We start from the raw sequence: 12,506 nt of genomic DNA on the forward strand, positions 1-12,506 counted from the left end.
AGGGTGACTGATGCAAATCATTAGATGTGTAAAGCACAGATAATTAAATTATTTACGTGGGAGACAGGTGAAGACAGATAAAGCAAATAGAGCACATATGTGTGAACCTAGGTAGAGAGGAAATGTGGGAAGCAAGTGTAGTCATGATCACTAAATATACATGAGACACACAAGCACTGAATATTCATTATCTCCTAAGTATAGATGAGGACGAGAAGCAGTCAGTATCCAAGAGGCCTTACCTTAGCCACTCACTGATGACACCCATGCAAAGCCCCACCTGCCTTCTATCCCAGACAGGCAAATAAAGCCCATAGCTGCCCGTCAGGCAAACGCTCCAGCTCCTGGCCTGGCTCTCCAACAGCCTGTGCCGACTCCAGGCATCTCCCGTCTTCCTCATCCTCACGTCTAGTTCTCCTGGAGAACCGCAGGATCATGGGGAAGGCTGATGCACCACAGAGAGAAGACAAAAGCAGATGTACAACACAGAACTCAGCGGGTGTGGCCCTTCCATTGGCCTGTGCCCCAGCGTAAGTGTATTAATCCACTCCATTTCTTTCTACTGGCTTCAAACTTCATGCTTGAGTTTACATCGCTTCAGTTAAACTGTGTGATTTCTGTATCTTCAATCTGTGCGCTTTCTGGCCCACAACTATGGGAGAGTTTGCCCGGCTGGGTACTTGGAGGCTGACCTTGTAAGGCTCTGTCGACACACACCTTATCTACCAACGGACTCCTCACCTGTGCTCTAGCCACATTCTTCTTCCCTCTCCCTTAAATAGTCCAAACACATTCCTACCTCAGGACCTTTGCACTTGCTCTTCCCTCTGCCTGAAACACTATTCTTCCAGACATCCATATGACTTGCTCCCTCAGCTCCCTCAGGTGTCTGTTTCCTGAACCCCCGTATGTAAAAGGACATCATTTTCCAACAACAATTCTCCAGTTCTCCGACACCAAGTGAGAGAGGTGTCCTATGATTCAGTTCAACTCTGATACTGCCCTGAGTGAGCACGGATCCCACAGGTTAAGGAGTCAGTCTCTTAAATGAAGACTACCCTCCCTTCAGATGCCAGCCACAAATGGGGTCCCCAGGCTATCTGCACTTCTGCACAGCCAACAATAAATTTGGGGTTCCCACAACCCCCCTCTGTTTCAGTAATTTGCTAGAACGACTCTTAGAACTTAGGAAAGCATACTTAGGATTATAGTTTTATCGTCAGGATAAGTTTTTATCAAAATTCCATTGCATAGTCATGCTTTATCAAATCACTGGCCATCCGTGGTGGAACTCCATCTCCAGTCCTTGTCCCTCCAAAAGTTCCAAACCTCTCATCACGTGGTTGCCTCCTCTGCAACCAGCCCCCAACCCGAAGCTTTGGAGAAGCCTGCCAAGAGTCACCTCATTACCATACATTTGGGTATGGCCGGAGGGGCTCCTTATGAATAACAAAACGCACTCCTATCACTTAGGTGAATCCAAGGGTTTTGTATTTTTGTCTGTTTTAAAGATTTAGAATGGAGGAGGGCCAGAAGAAGAGGGAGAGAGGGAATCCTCAAGCAGAATCCCCGCTGAGCACAGAGCCCCACGCAGGGTTTGATCTCACAACCCTGAGCCGAAATCAAAAGACTCAGATGTTAACCCCGCTGAGCCATCCAGGCGCCCCAGCAATTCCAAGGGTTTTAGGAGCTTTCATTACACGTAGAGGATACCACAAAAATAGGAACTTCCTCTTCTACATACGAGACGCTCCCTATGCTCTCAGCTCTACGTTGCTTGTCTCTATATGGTTTACTACCACCTGACATGGTCTATATTTGCTTGCATATTTCTTTGCGGCCACCTTCTCCCAGGAGAATGTGAACCCCATGAGGGCAGAGTTTGGTGTCTTTTCTTTATTGTTCTACCTCCAGCATCCAGAACAGCTTTTAGTCTAAAACAGGGACTCAATAAATATTTGTCGAATGAGTGGGGGGTTGTCATGTCAGGATATAGGAGAGAAGCTGCCTTCTAGGAGGGATAGTCCTGAGTTCTAGGATTCTGTCTTACCTCTCCCAAACCTAGCCAGCCACATCGGGTTATGACAGGGACAGAAATCCATTTCACCTGGCGTGGGAATTTGGAGTGCGAACTGAAAGGCTGAGTCAGTTAAATGATGCTGAGAAATGGGCCAGAGTGCACCCCGTAAGCATCCCAAGCCGTATTTAATAACGGCAGCTCGGAAGCCACGAGGGTAGCACTGGTCCGTCCGTCAACAGAAGCAGGAGAATGGGGCAGTCGCACCGAAAGAAGCAGGGGTTAAGAAATTATGTGCCACTCAAGTGAGGTTGAGGGGTTGTCTAGACACCATCCCTGTGACCTGCCAATTCCTTGCCTATCCTTGGACATTGGGAGACTGACTCGTAAGCTTTCAACAGACCCTCTTTGTAACTAAGCTGGTTTGAATGGGCTTCTGTTCCTGGCCCTCAGCGCTCCCTGGACACAGGGCACGGACGGTGGTGGTGCAGGGCTGGCCCAAGGAAGCCAAACCGAGGAGCTGGCTGGGCAGTCTGCTCCCATCCCCCTGCCGTCGCTCCCTCACCAGGCAGGTTCACAGGGAGCTGCCATGCCTCCGGGCTCCGGGGACACCTGGTGGGCCACTGTCACCCTCTCTCCTGGGAATCTAGACTCAGAACGGAGATGCTAACAACACTGCCAGGCAAGTCAGGCCAGTGTTTGGAGAAGCGGAGAGACCCAGTGAGCAGAGAGAGCTAAGAGGCCATGATGAGAAGGAGAGGGGCGTGAGAGAAGGATGGGAGAGGAGGGGGAAGGACAACGGAGCTGCCAAGGTGGTCCAGTGCCTGCCGCCCCCTTGGAGCTTATCCGCACTTCCTGCCCTTGTTCCCGGAGGACCTCTGCCCTACACCGAATCTGCCCATTTTGCTTCGGTTGGTTTGAGGAGGTTTCTGCTACTTAACAACAGAAAAGTCCTTGACGAAGACATGGCGGCATGAATAAGCAGGAAGTACCTGCTTATTCGGAGGACCCAGAGGCCCCCAGAACTGCCAACAGGGAGTGGAGCAAGGCTGGAGACACTTGGCCTTCCAACAGAGTACGTCATTCTTACTAGGAAGTCCCTCTTGGCTGATCCGGGGGGCACGCTCCTTGGTCACCTGTGTGCTCTCAGCCGACCTCAGCCTCCGAGTCAGTCACAGGAATGTTCCTGGGCTCCCTGGACTGTCACGTGGGGTTTCCACAGGCTGCACGGCCCCAGCAAGAGGGCTCTCAAGAGTGAAACCAGGTTCAGGCCGGCCACTAACAGGCACTGGGACCTCCCCCTGCCGTGTGGCATTTTTTGGCCTCTGACACTGCTGCTCACTGACTATGACAGAATCCAAGCCAGAGGCAGAAAGGAGTCACTGAAGCTTCCTACCTCTGGGCCCGTCTGCCACTCCCCAGCAGCCTGGGGACTGAGCTCACAGTGCCACCGGGCAGAGGACCTCCGGGAGCTGCCCGCTCGGGGCCTTTCCATCACTAATCCCGCTTCAGCCCCCAGACAGTCTGGCCACCAAACGGTTGCCATAAAACACATCGTATGTCTCTGCCCATCTTCTCCCTGAGGGGATAGTAGGGGGTTGGGGGCGGCAGACACCTAGGCACCTGCGGGTTCCTGAGGCTGAGCACATCGGGCTTGCAGGTCTCTGAGCTTGGGTTGCAGAGGCCCCAGGGTGAACGCTCGCCTGCACATCCATCTTCCCAGTCAGCAATACGTCTGCAGGGCTCTGCTCTGCCCGGCTCTGCAGCATGTGGCTGATGCAGAGAGGAGAGCCGTCCCCTCTGTCTAGAAGGGCTGTGAGCACAAGATTTGGGTGCTGTGTCCCTAGGAAACCCCAGGCCCTTTAGTGGGCACTTGGGAAATACTTCCTGAAAGGATTCTGCCTCCTGTTCACCCACTTTCAAAATTCCCTCTTTGGGAGGAAGTGAGGCCCACCCGAAGTGTTTCCAGTCACTGGACCTGCTGCGTGGAGCACTGGGCCACCCCTCACCAACTCAGCGACCTCTCCCCATGGAACCACGGAGCTTGCCCTCCACCCCGGTAAGCACCCCTTTCCACACTGGACCCGGGAGGGACCGAGAGAAGGGCAGGAAATTGGGGCCGTTCCTTTACCTTCTTCCTCCCAACTGCAGTGATCTCTGAGAGGGCAGAGGAGGTCAAAGGTTAAGAGGATTAAGCCTTCTCCCTTGCCCCAACCCCCGCCCCCCACCATGGGGACTACCTAGGAACTACCCACCTACTCTTCTTCTTCTATGGATGACCGCAAGCGAAGGCCTGGTTTCTCCTTCCCTCAAGGAATCCTCCTTGTTTGTGATAAGAGGCAGCCGCCTGCCGGTGGGCTAATTTGTCCTTTCTCTTGGTACACCAGTGCCCGACACGTGCCCCTCCTAACATTCCAGTCCCCTTACCACACTCCCCGCCAACACGTGCGCCCTCAGATTTGTATCTTTATTCCAGGAAGGAATGGACCAGAGCTCCTCTTTTCTCTTCAGAGTATAGGCTACTTGCTTGGGGGAAAAGGTAGGTCCCTCTTACTTCTTATAGGCTATGAATTCTAGAGAGCTTCTGCAGGGGAAAAGAGCATATAACTGTGTGTGTGTGCGCGCGCGCGCGCGCGTGCGTGTGCATTCTCTGCAGTGGCATCGGAGACTGGTATCTTTCTTCCAACCGGTAGAGTCCTGCTTGGTAGGTTTCTGAATTAATTTGTATTTTTTTTTTTTGGCATGTTCGGTGTAGCCCGTGACATGAGTGCCTCACCACCCTAATTCTGCCCCATCACTGGATTCTCTAAAGGAGAATCAGTTAAGAGTTAAAAGGTCTTCCTGAGTTTTGCACACGTGCTAACAACTGCCTACTTCATACCCATACCCCGGCCTGGATGCAGACACACCTCAAGAGAACCAGAGGACGTCAGGAGAATCTACCTGTGCCACTGGGCTCAAGGAGAGGTTTATCCTCAGACAACAAAGCCTTCCTCTCCTTCAGCTTCCTCCCTAATGGAACGCTGGTTCTAAGACGTCAGGCAGCTCTGCCATGCATGATCCAGGAGCAGATTCTCACCCCTCTTAGCCCGAGGAAGTCACAGCAAGCTCATCCTCGTTGGTGATGGTTCAGGAGCGAGCATGTGCCCTGATTCTGGTCAAGGAGACTTGGGAGGATGTCTGCCAACTGTCCGAGAAAGGCTTCTCCCCCCGCACCCCGCCCCAAGACAGAGACACAGAAAGACGTGGCTGTCTCTGGACAGGGCCCGTGGGACTCCCACGGCCATTAACACAAGGGACAAAGAGGAGAACAGAGCAAAGAGTATTCCAGAGAAGCAGGTCCTGGGGCGTGGAGGGTTGCGGCTGGAGCTCACCCTGCTCTCAGCCTCATGCTATGGAACAGAATATATTTCTTTGGGGCTGAAGGCAGTCGGGGTCAAGGTTTTCCGTTACGTGCAGTGGGAAACATCGCACCCTACAACCAACCCTGCTAGAGATGCCCTCCCTCTCCATGATCAGCTTGAAAAGCCACCCCTGCCAGGGCTGGGGATTGCACCCCTCTGTCCCCACCTGCCAATCATCACCCTACAAATAAACCCTGGAAAATTCGGGATCTGATCTAGGAGGTTGGGGTGGGTGGTTGAGTGACCTTCACTGGAGGGTGATGGGAAGATGGGACCACCTTCTCTTTCCAACCTGGTTCTCTGATGATTGCACGAGGCTCAGGACGCCTTGAGCCACGGCCTTCTGCCACCCCTATTGGGAATAATTTAACCAACTAGTATATCCTGTCCACAGCAAATACTTTCTGGAACAAAGTCCTCTCAGAGGCCAAGAAAAATCTAGGCCAGGGGCACCTGGGTGGCTCAGTCGTTAAGCGTCTGCCTTCAGCTCAGGTCATGATCCCAGGGTCCTGGGATCGAGCCCCGCATCGGGCTCCCTGCTCAGTGGGGAGTCTGCTTCTCTCTCTCCCTCTGCCGCTCCCCCGCTTGTGCTCTCTCTCATTCATTCTCTCTCTCTCAAATAAATGAAATCTTAAAAAAAAAAAAAAGAAAGAAAAATCTAGGTCATTCATTTTTTTAAGGCATCCACTAAATTAACATAAAGAAGCAATTCCAATACAACTTTACAGAAACTGGGGTACAGTTTAAACGTTTACATTTTGTAAGTAAATGTTTCACATACCTCTGGCTGCACACAAAATGCACTAGAAAAGGATCTGGTTACAGGAAATGAATTTAGAGTTGTGGTTTGAACATCTTCCTTTTGTAGTCTTTTTTTTTTTTTCCTTAGTAGGATCTAGGCCCAATGCGAGGCTTGAACTCATAACCCCGAGATCAAGAGCCACACGCTCCACCACCCCCAAGCCAGCCAGGTGCCCATGGCTAACTTCACTTTTTTAACTTATCAGAATCCATTTTCCCCCAGGAGCCTCTTGACCCACAAGCTTCCCCCCAAACCTAACTCGTATTCCGAGCTTCTAGTTCCCAGGTGCATGTGGCAGAGTATTAAAGGCAGCAAGGACCACCCTGACCACCAGGAAAAAAAGGGAAACTTCCAGCAACTTGGGCCAGCAATGAGCTGAGGACCCACCAAGGTCTCAGGATCCTGAGCCTGGGTTGCTACCCAGCTCCAGGAAAAGCTGTACCGGGGGTTTTGTCTCATAGAAAACTAGAGAACGCAGACTAGAGTTCTCTCATTTGCCCCTCTGAAAGTAATAAAAGACTTTAGCAAAGAAAGCTGGCTCGGTCTGGTTACGCCCTGAGTTTAGGATCCCGTCTCTGAGGCAGGAGAGCGCGGTGGTTATAAAGCCTGGCCCTGCACTTACAGCCGTGTGACCTCAAATTACTTTACCTCTGTGCTTCAGTGTCTTCAGCGCTGCCCTGGGAACAGTAACTGGGTTTTAGGAGTATTAAGCACCGAGGCTGGAAAGCCCTGCTTTAGAGAGTGCTTTGGTTAAGAAAAAAAATCAAGATTCCATGCCAGTGGCCCTGCTCATGGCGGGCTTCACTCCTCAAGCGAAGGCAAGTAAACAACACTCATGACTCAGGCTTCTGCAGGAAGCAAGGAATGGATGACTGGATTTGGTGACAAAAACAGTAATAAATGGCTTTGCCTGTCTCGTCTCTTTTTCAGTCAGGGAGGGAATGAAATGACCAGTAATTATCATTTAAACTGCTGTTTTATCCTGTATCCATCAGAGCTATTCATTCTGGTGACTCTCAGACCCTTGGGCCGAAACCACAGTAAATCAGGGTCACAGCCAGTGAGAACAGATAAGGCCAGCTCTTAACTCTGTGAGCGTTGGTGGCCGGCGCCGAACGCCAATGGCAAGTTTCCATGAAGAAGCCAGCTGCGAGCCTCACCCAGGAACCCACGGCGTTGCTACGTGGAGCCCATTACCTTCTTTTGAATATTCTGCTTTCGACGGGGTCACAGCTGTAAACAAGCCTTCACTCCCACCTCTCCGTGAAGTTAATTTGCACTGTGTCAGCACTGTGGGGTTTTTGCATATGCTCAGGACAAGCTGATAGGAGCAGGCCTGGAATGAATAATGTTTAGTAAAATCAATAAACCCTATTATTAGTCACTAAGGGGACTGATTTTATGTCTATAAAAGTAAAACAATTAGAACCGTATTAATGGCAGATTCATCATAGTAATATAACGGAGCCAAGTAGGCTTGTCTTTTGGGAATCTTTAATTTACCATTCAGTCCTGACTATGTACTCAGCCAGAGAACCCGCACACGTAATATAAACAAACCCTGCCCTTTGGCGATTCATGTTGTCATAAGCAAAGACAACACTCTAACAGTTCGGGCGAAGAAACAAAACTTCATTTAGTGATTAATGTAAACCAGTCATGAATAATGTTCCCGTAAAAGCCTAGGGGGAGAGACTATTCACATTGCAATTGTGCTTTTGGTCATATATTTCTCTGCATTTCCCGGCACTCCTGTTTATGACAGTAGCAGAGCAAAGCATGGGCGGATGCACCTATTTATACTCTATCCACTTAGGCACCTAACTAGTAGTGATTAAAAGGCTGGTGTGCCATAAGCACGCATCCAGTCATTCTGCAGTGGAAAGGCAAGACGGGTTTTCATAGAATTTTAACAAAATGCTTCTTGCTAAAAGCAGGAAAATCATCCCGGAATCCAGAGCATCGCCTCGCTGCCATAGGAACGCGGTGATTCAGCGCCAAGATGCGAGCGGACCTTAGTCCTGCTATGGTGTCTTGAACAACTGAATTGTCTGGTCTGTTCTAGAACCACAGCAGCCTGGAGGCAATCAGCAGACATACTTGAAACCATATTCGGAACGGAAGAAACATACTTGTTGAAATGGCGTAAGAAAAATTATATCGGGGGCGCCTTGGTGGCTCAGTCGTTAAGTGCCTGCCTTCGGCTCAGGTCATGATCCCAGGATCCTGGGATCGAGCCCCGCGTTGGGTTCCCTGCTCGGTGGGAAGCCTGCTTCTCCCTCTCTCTCTCCCCCTGCTTGTGTTCCCTCTCTCACTGTGTCTCTGTCAAATAAATAAAATCAAAAAAAAAAAAAAAAAAGAATGAAAAATTACATCGACTTGACAAGGACACATCAAGATGTGCTCTACGAACTGAAAACATTAGATGACTTTAAAAAAAAATTGGTGAAAAACATGTGAAATGTTCATGCGTGGGAAAAACCACCACCGACGAGGTTTTCAGAAACAGTCACATGGATGAAAAATGCAAAAGACAACCAAAGTGAAAATTCAGAGAAAAATACCCTTCTAGAGAAATCTATTAAGAACAAAGACAAACCTGCAAGCCTTTTCCAAAAGCAGAGAAAACAATTTGATTGCAGAAATCTATCCTTTTGCGAAGCAAAGGGCCCCAAGGAGGAGAGCTAACCCCATTATATACCAAGACCAAGTCTGTCAACTTGGGAGAACTTTGTAGAACACCAAGTGGGGTAACAGTCATTAGCAGGCACAGTAAAATGACAAACTTACAGATGGAACGAAGCGCTGAGATGAAGCAGCCTGAACACAGGAGGCACACTCGCACTGCACGGCTTCTGCTTCATTTTTGCATCTGGCTACAAGGCTTTCCCCCCAGATTCGTGCGTGGACCATGTTCCCACCTCCTGTAGCGAGGCCTTCCCGACCATTCTATTTACAGTCACAGACTCCCACTCATGTTCTCCCAATGCCCACCACCACACTCTCTGTCCACAGTGTTGATCAACCCCCGAACACACTCTGCATGATGACTTAGAGGTTTTATTGGGCTGACCACACCTACTAGAAAACACAATTTCTAGGAAGACAAGCGTTTTAATCTGCTATGTTCACGGCTATATCCCAATCCTTACATGGTGCCTGGGATAAAGTAGGTGCTTAGTGTTTGCTGGAAGGGAGGGGCGGAGGAAGGGAGGCAAGGAACGAAGCAGGTCATTCTGTACGTGTGGCATAAAATATGCTAATGAAGCAACTCAGTGACAAGTCAAATAAATGGCTAGCTGCCTAACTTTTCTACTGTCCACATGTCACAAGATGGACACCTCTGGAATATCACTCTCTAGCAGAGAAACCCGGATCTACCAATTTGTGTTTGGAGTAAATACCCAGTGAATGTGCACATGTCCACGGAATGAAATACACCACTTGGATGTTACACCTGTGCCTCACATGAAAAACGCAGTCATGTGTGTACTTTATCTTTCAAAGTGAACATTCATAAGATCAAGCAGCCTTTCTTTGAAAATGAGAATCACTATCAGCCATGGAGAAATAACACAAGACAGACGAGAGGCCGTTGTAAAAAAAAAAAAAAACTTTTTAATTCTGATTGCCAAATTATTTAAGGCAGGTATAAAAAAGGAAAGCATTCAATATACATTTTACATAAAATAAACTAGATTACAGCATAAAACAAGTAACCAGGCAATGGCGTTAAAGTCTCTCTCTTCTAAAACTGGATAATTGTAAACATTAAAAAAAAAAAAAAAAAAAAAAGGACTGCAAGACTATTCAAGTAATAGAACAATCACAGATGTCTCTGGTACGCAGGCTATTGGGTTATTTGCCATTCAAGATTATCAAAAAATGACACCTCATTATTCACAGATGCTCATTATTTCCCCAATTTAATCTTTACATTATATACAACACAGTTTTTGTGGTACTGGCAACCCCATGCCTTTCCATAAGTCTTTTTTTCTTTTTCCACAACACACAAGTACAAACAGTGACTACAGGAGCATTTCACACTGATGTGTCTTTAACGGGAGCCACCAAATAGACATCTAAATTGTACCCAAGCGTCGTCATCACAACCAGCCTTTCCGAGGGCCTCACGGGATATCTAGGAAGGATATGCAAGGTTCGGGCACACGGATACAGAACGTCTTTTATTTACAAGCGAAAAGGAAAAGGAAAAGAAAGTAAGCAGCCTTCTGCGGCCAACACTTTTCAACAGGACAGATACACTTTTTATTTCCTTTACTGAGTGGTTTGCAGACCCTGTGTGTGCGAGCCTGGTTACTGATACAAAAAGTAAAGAATATATATATATATATATGTATATATACATATATGTATACGTATATATATATAAAACAGAAGTCTAATTACAGCAACATTTGTTACTCTGCAATAAAATCTGTAATTTACAAAAATGAAATGACTGGTTTTTGCCTGCCATTAAAGGCATTTCAAATTAACACCATGGAACTGATGTTTGTATAAAGCGCTTCCCCATGTGATCCAGTCACATGACAACGTACATTTCCAATCTTGTTATTCTCTGCAAAAGAAAAGAAGACCTTAGCGCGGGGTTCTTGCCACAAGTGACACTGAAAATATGAAAACCCCAAGACTGATACTGATAGGCTTAACTCAATTCTATTCTGTTCATGGGATTCACTTCCACAGAAAGGGAACGAGCACGGGGGTAAGGATACACACCGGGGAAGATGTTATTTTCCTCTCTCAAACAACGGGAGGGGTAATTAAAACTATCGAAGAACAAACATGACCTTCATCATGATGAAAATAAGTATCTCCCATTGCGACTTTGTTTTTGACACAGGATAAAACAAAGGGAGTCGGGGCGAATGATTTTAACAAGGCTGTGAGGACAACCTGTCTCAACTGTTTAAAAAAAAAACACGATCTGTTGATTGCTAACCCACATTACAGCTAAAGAAAGGAGGGTCCCCAGAAGGTAAGCTGCACAGGAAGCAATGGGGACATAAAAACGCATTCGTTACAATAATATAAAACGCCCAAGGAGCTAAGTTTTTGGTCTAAAAAGCCTAAACTTAACTTCCTCCCACCCATCACACTGTCTCCATGTAGAAAACGGATTCAAAATGTACAGGATATTTACCTTCTTTGTGCAGGAAACATTCCTGATGCAGATGCCTGGGCAGCCACCTGCTGAGAGGCAACAAGGGCGGCGGAGGTCAAGCCTGATGGGGAAAGAATGCAGGGTTTCTGTGACATTTGGAAAGATAAGAGCAGGTACAGGCCCCCAGGGTGAAGGACTATAGCAATGTGTCCTTTCCTAAACACACACACGGTCCGTTTCACGCAGCAAGGACAGAGCACAAACCGCGTGGTCTAACCAACGTCCATCCATTTATCCAATACTCTGCAGTTTTCTTAATAGCTATTCAAAGAGAATATAGAACATAGAGAGAATATTCCATCTCTCAGACTCTGCATGAAGCTAAACGGTTTGTGCGCATTCCTGAATTGGAAGCTTGGGAGAAATAATAGGAACTCGGTCACAACAGGGAATCAAAAGTTACAGTGAATGATAGAAGCAACACGTTATTTGCTTAGAATACAATACTTTCATAATAACTTTTATCACTTTAACATTTCCCCAGCGAAGGAACAAAATGCACCCCGTAAGGAATTCACACGGAATCAGTGAATCGAACTTAGAAATAGTCTTAACTTCCACCCTGCAAGAGAAAGACGGCAGTCATGAGAACGTAATAGCATCAAGTTGCCTAATAGGAAGTGATTAAAAAAAAAAAAAAACAACAACAGAAAAAACAAGTGCAAACCCAGGTTAGATTACTCTCCTTCTATGTCTTCTCTGTTGTTCTTAACGCCCCTAGCTGATGGCAAGCAACACAAGATGAATAAATAAAAATGACCCTTCACATCTGCAGAGCACTTCCCAATCTGGGAGGTACCTTCATATGTGTGCTCTTGTATTCACACAGCAGAAGGGGTGATGTGGCAAGTGCTATGGATTGAATGTGCCCCCCCAAACACACCAAATTCCTATGTGGATGCCCTAACCCCCAATGTTACTATCTGAATATAGGACCTAAATAATCAAGGTTAAATGAGGTCATAAGGATGGCAACCTAATCCAACAAGATCAGTGTCCTTATAGAAGAGACATCAGAGGGTAGGGCGTGCGCGCTCTCTCTCTCTCTCTCTCTCTCTCTCTCTCACACACACACACACACACACAAAGAGA

General features: G+C 47.6%; 1 protein-coding gene across 4 annotated transcripts in view; it reads right to left on the reverse strand.

Annotated features, from left to right (window-relative positions):
* Nucleotides 1-9,820: 9,820 nt before the first annotated feature.
* The window catches only part of ZNF608 (zinc finger protein 608), a 110,816-nt gene continuing 108,130 nt past the window's right edge, over nt 9,821-12,506 (reverse strand). For 3 of the 4 annotated variants that reach the window (XM_073878596.1, XM_073878597.1, XM_025860965.2), the window contains 2 exons: nt 11,394-11,475; nt 9,821-10,808 (listed from right to left, as the gene is read on the reverse strand). In XM_073878596.1, coding sequence (XP_073734697.1) covers nt 10,802-10,808; nt 11,394-11,475 — 89 coding nt within the window. In that variant the 3' untranslated portion in view covers nt 9,821-10,801. Of the gene's footprint in view, nt 10,809-11,389; nt 11,476-12,506 lie in introns of those variants that run through there. The other variant, XM_025860966.2, reaches the window with a different exon arrangement.

Source organism: Callorhinus ursinus, unplaced genomic scaffold (genome assembly GCF_003265705.2).
Source record: "Callorhinus ursinus isolate GAN/ISIS: 27379988/994484 unplaced genomic scaffold, GSC_fseal_2.0 scaffold30, whole genome shotgun sequence".
NCBI classification, from domain to species: Eukaryota; Metazoa; Chordata; class Mammalia; order Carnivora; family Otariidae; genus Callorhinus; species Callorhinus ursinus.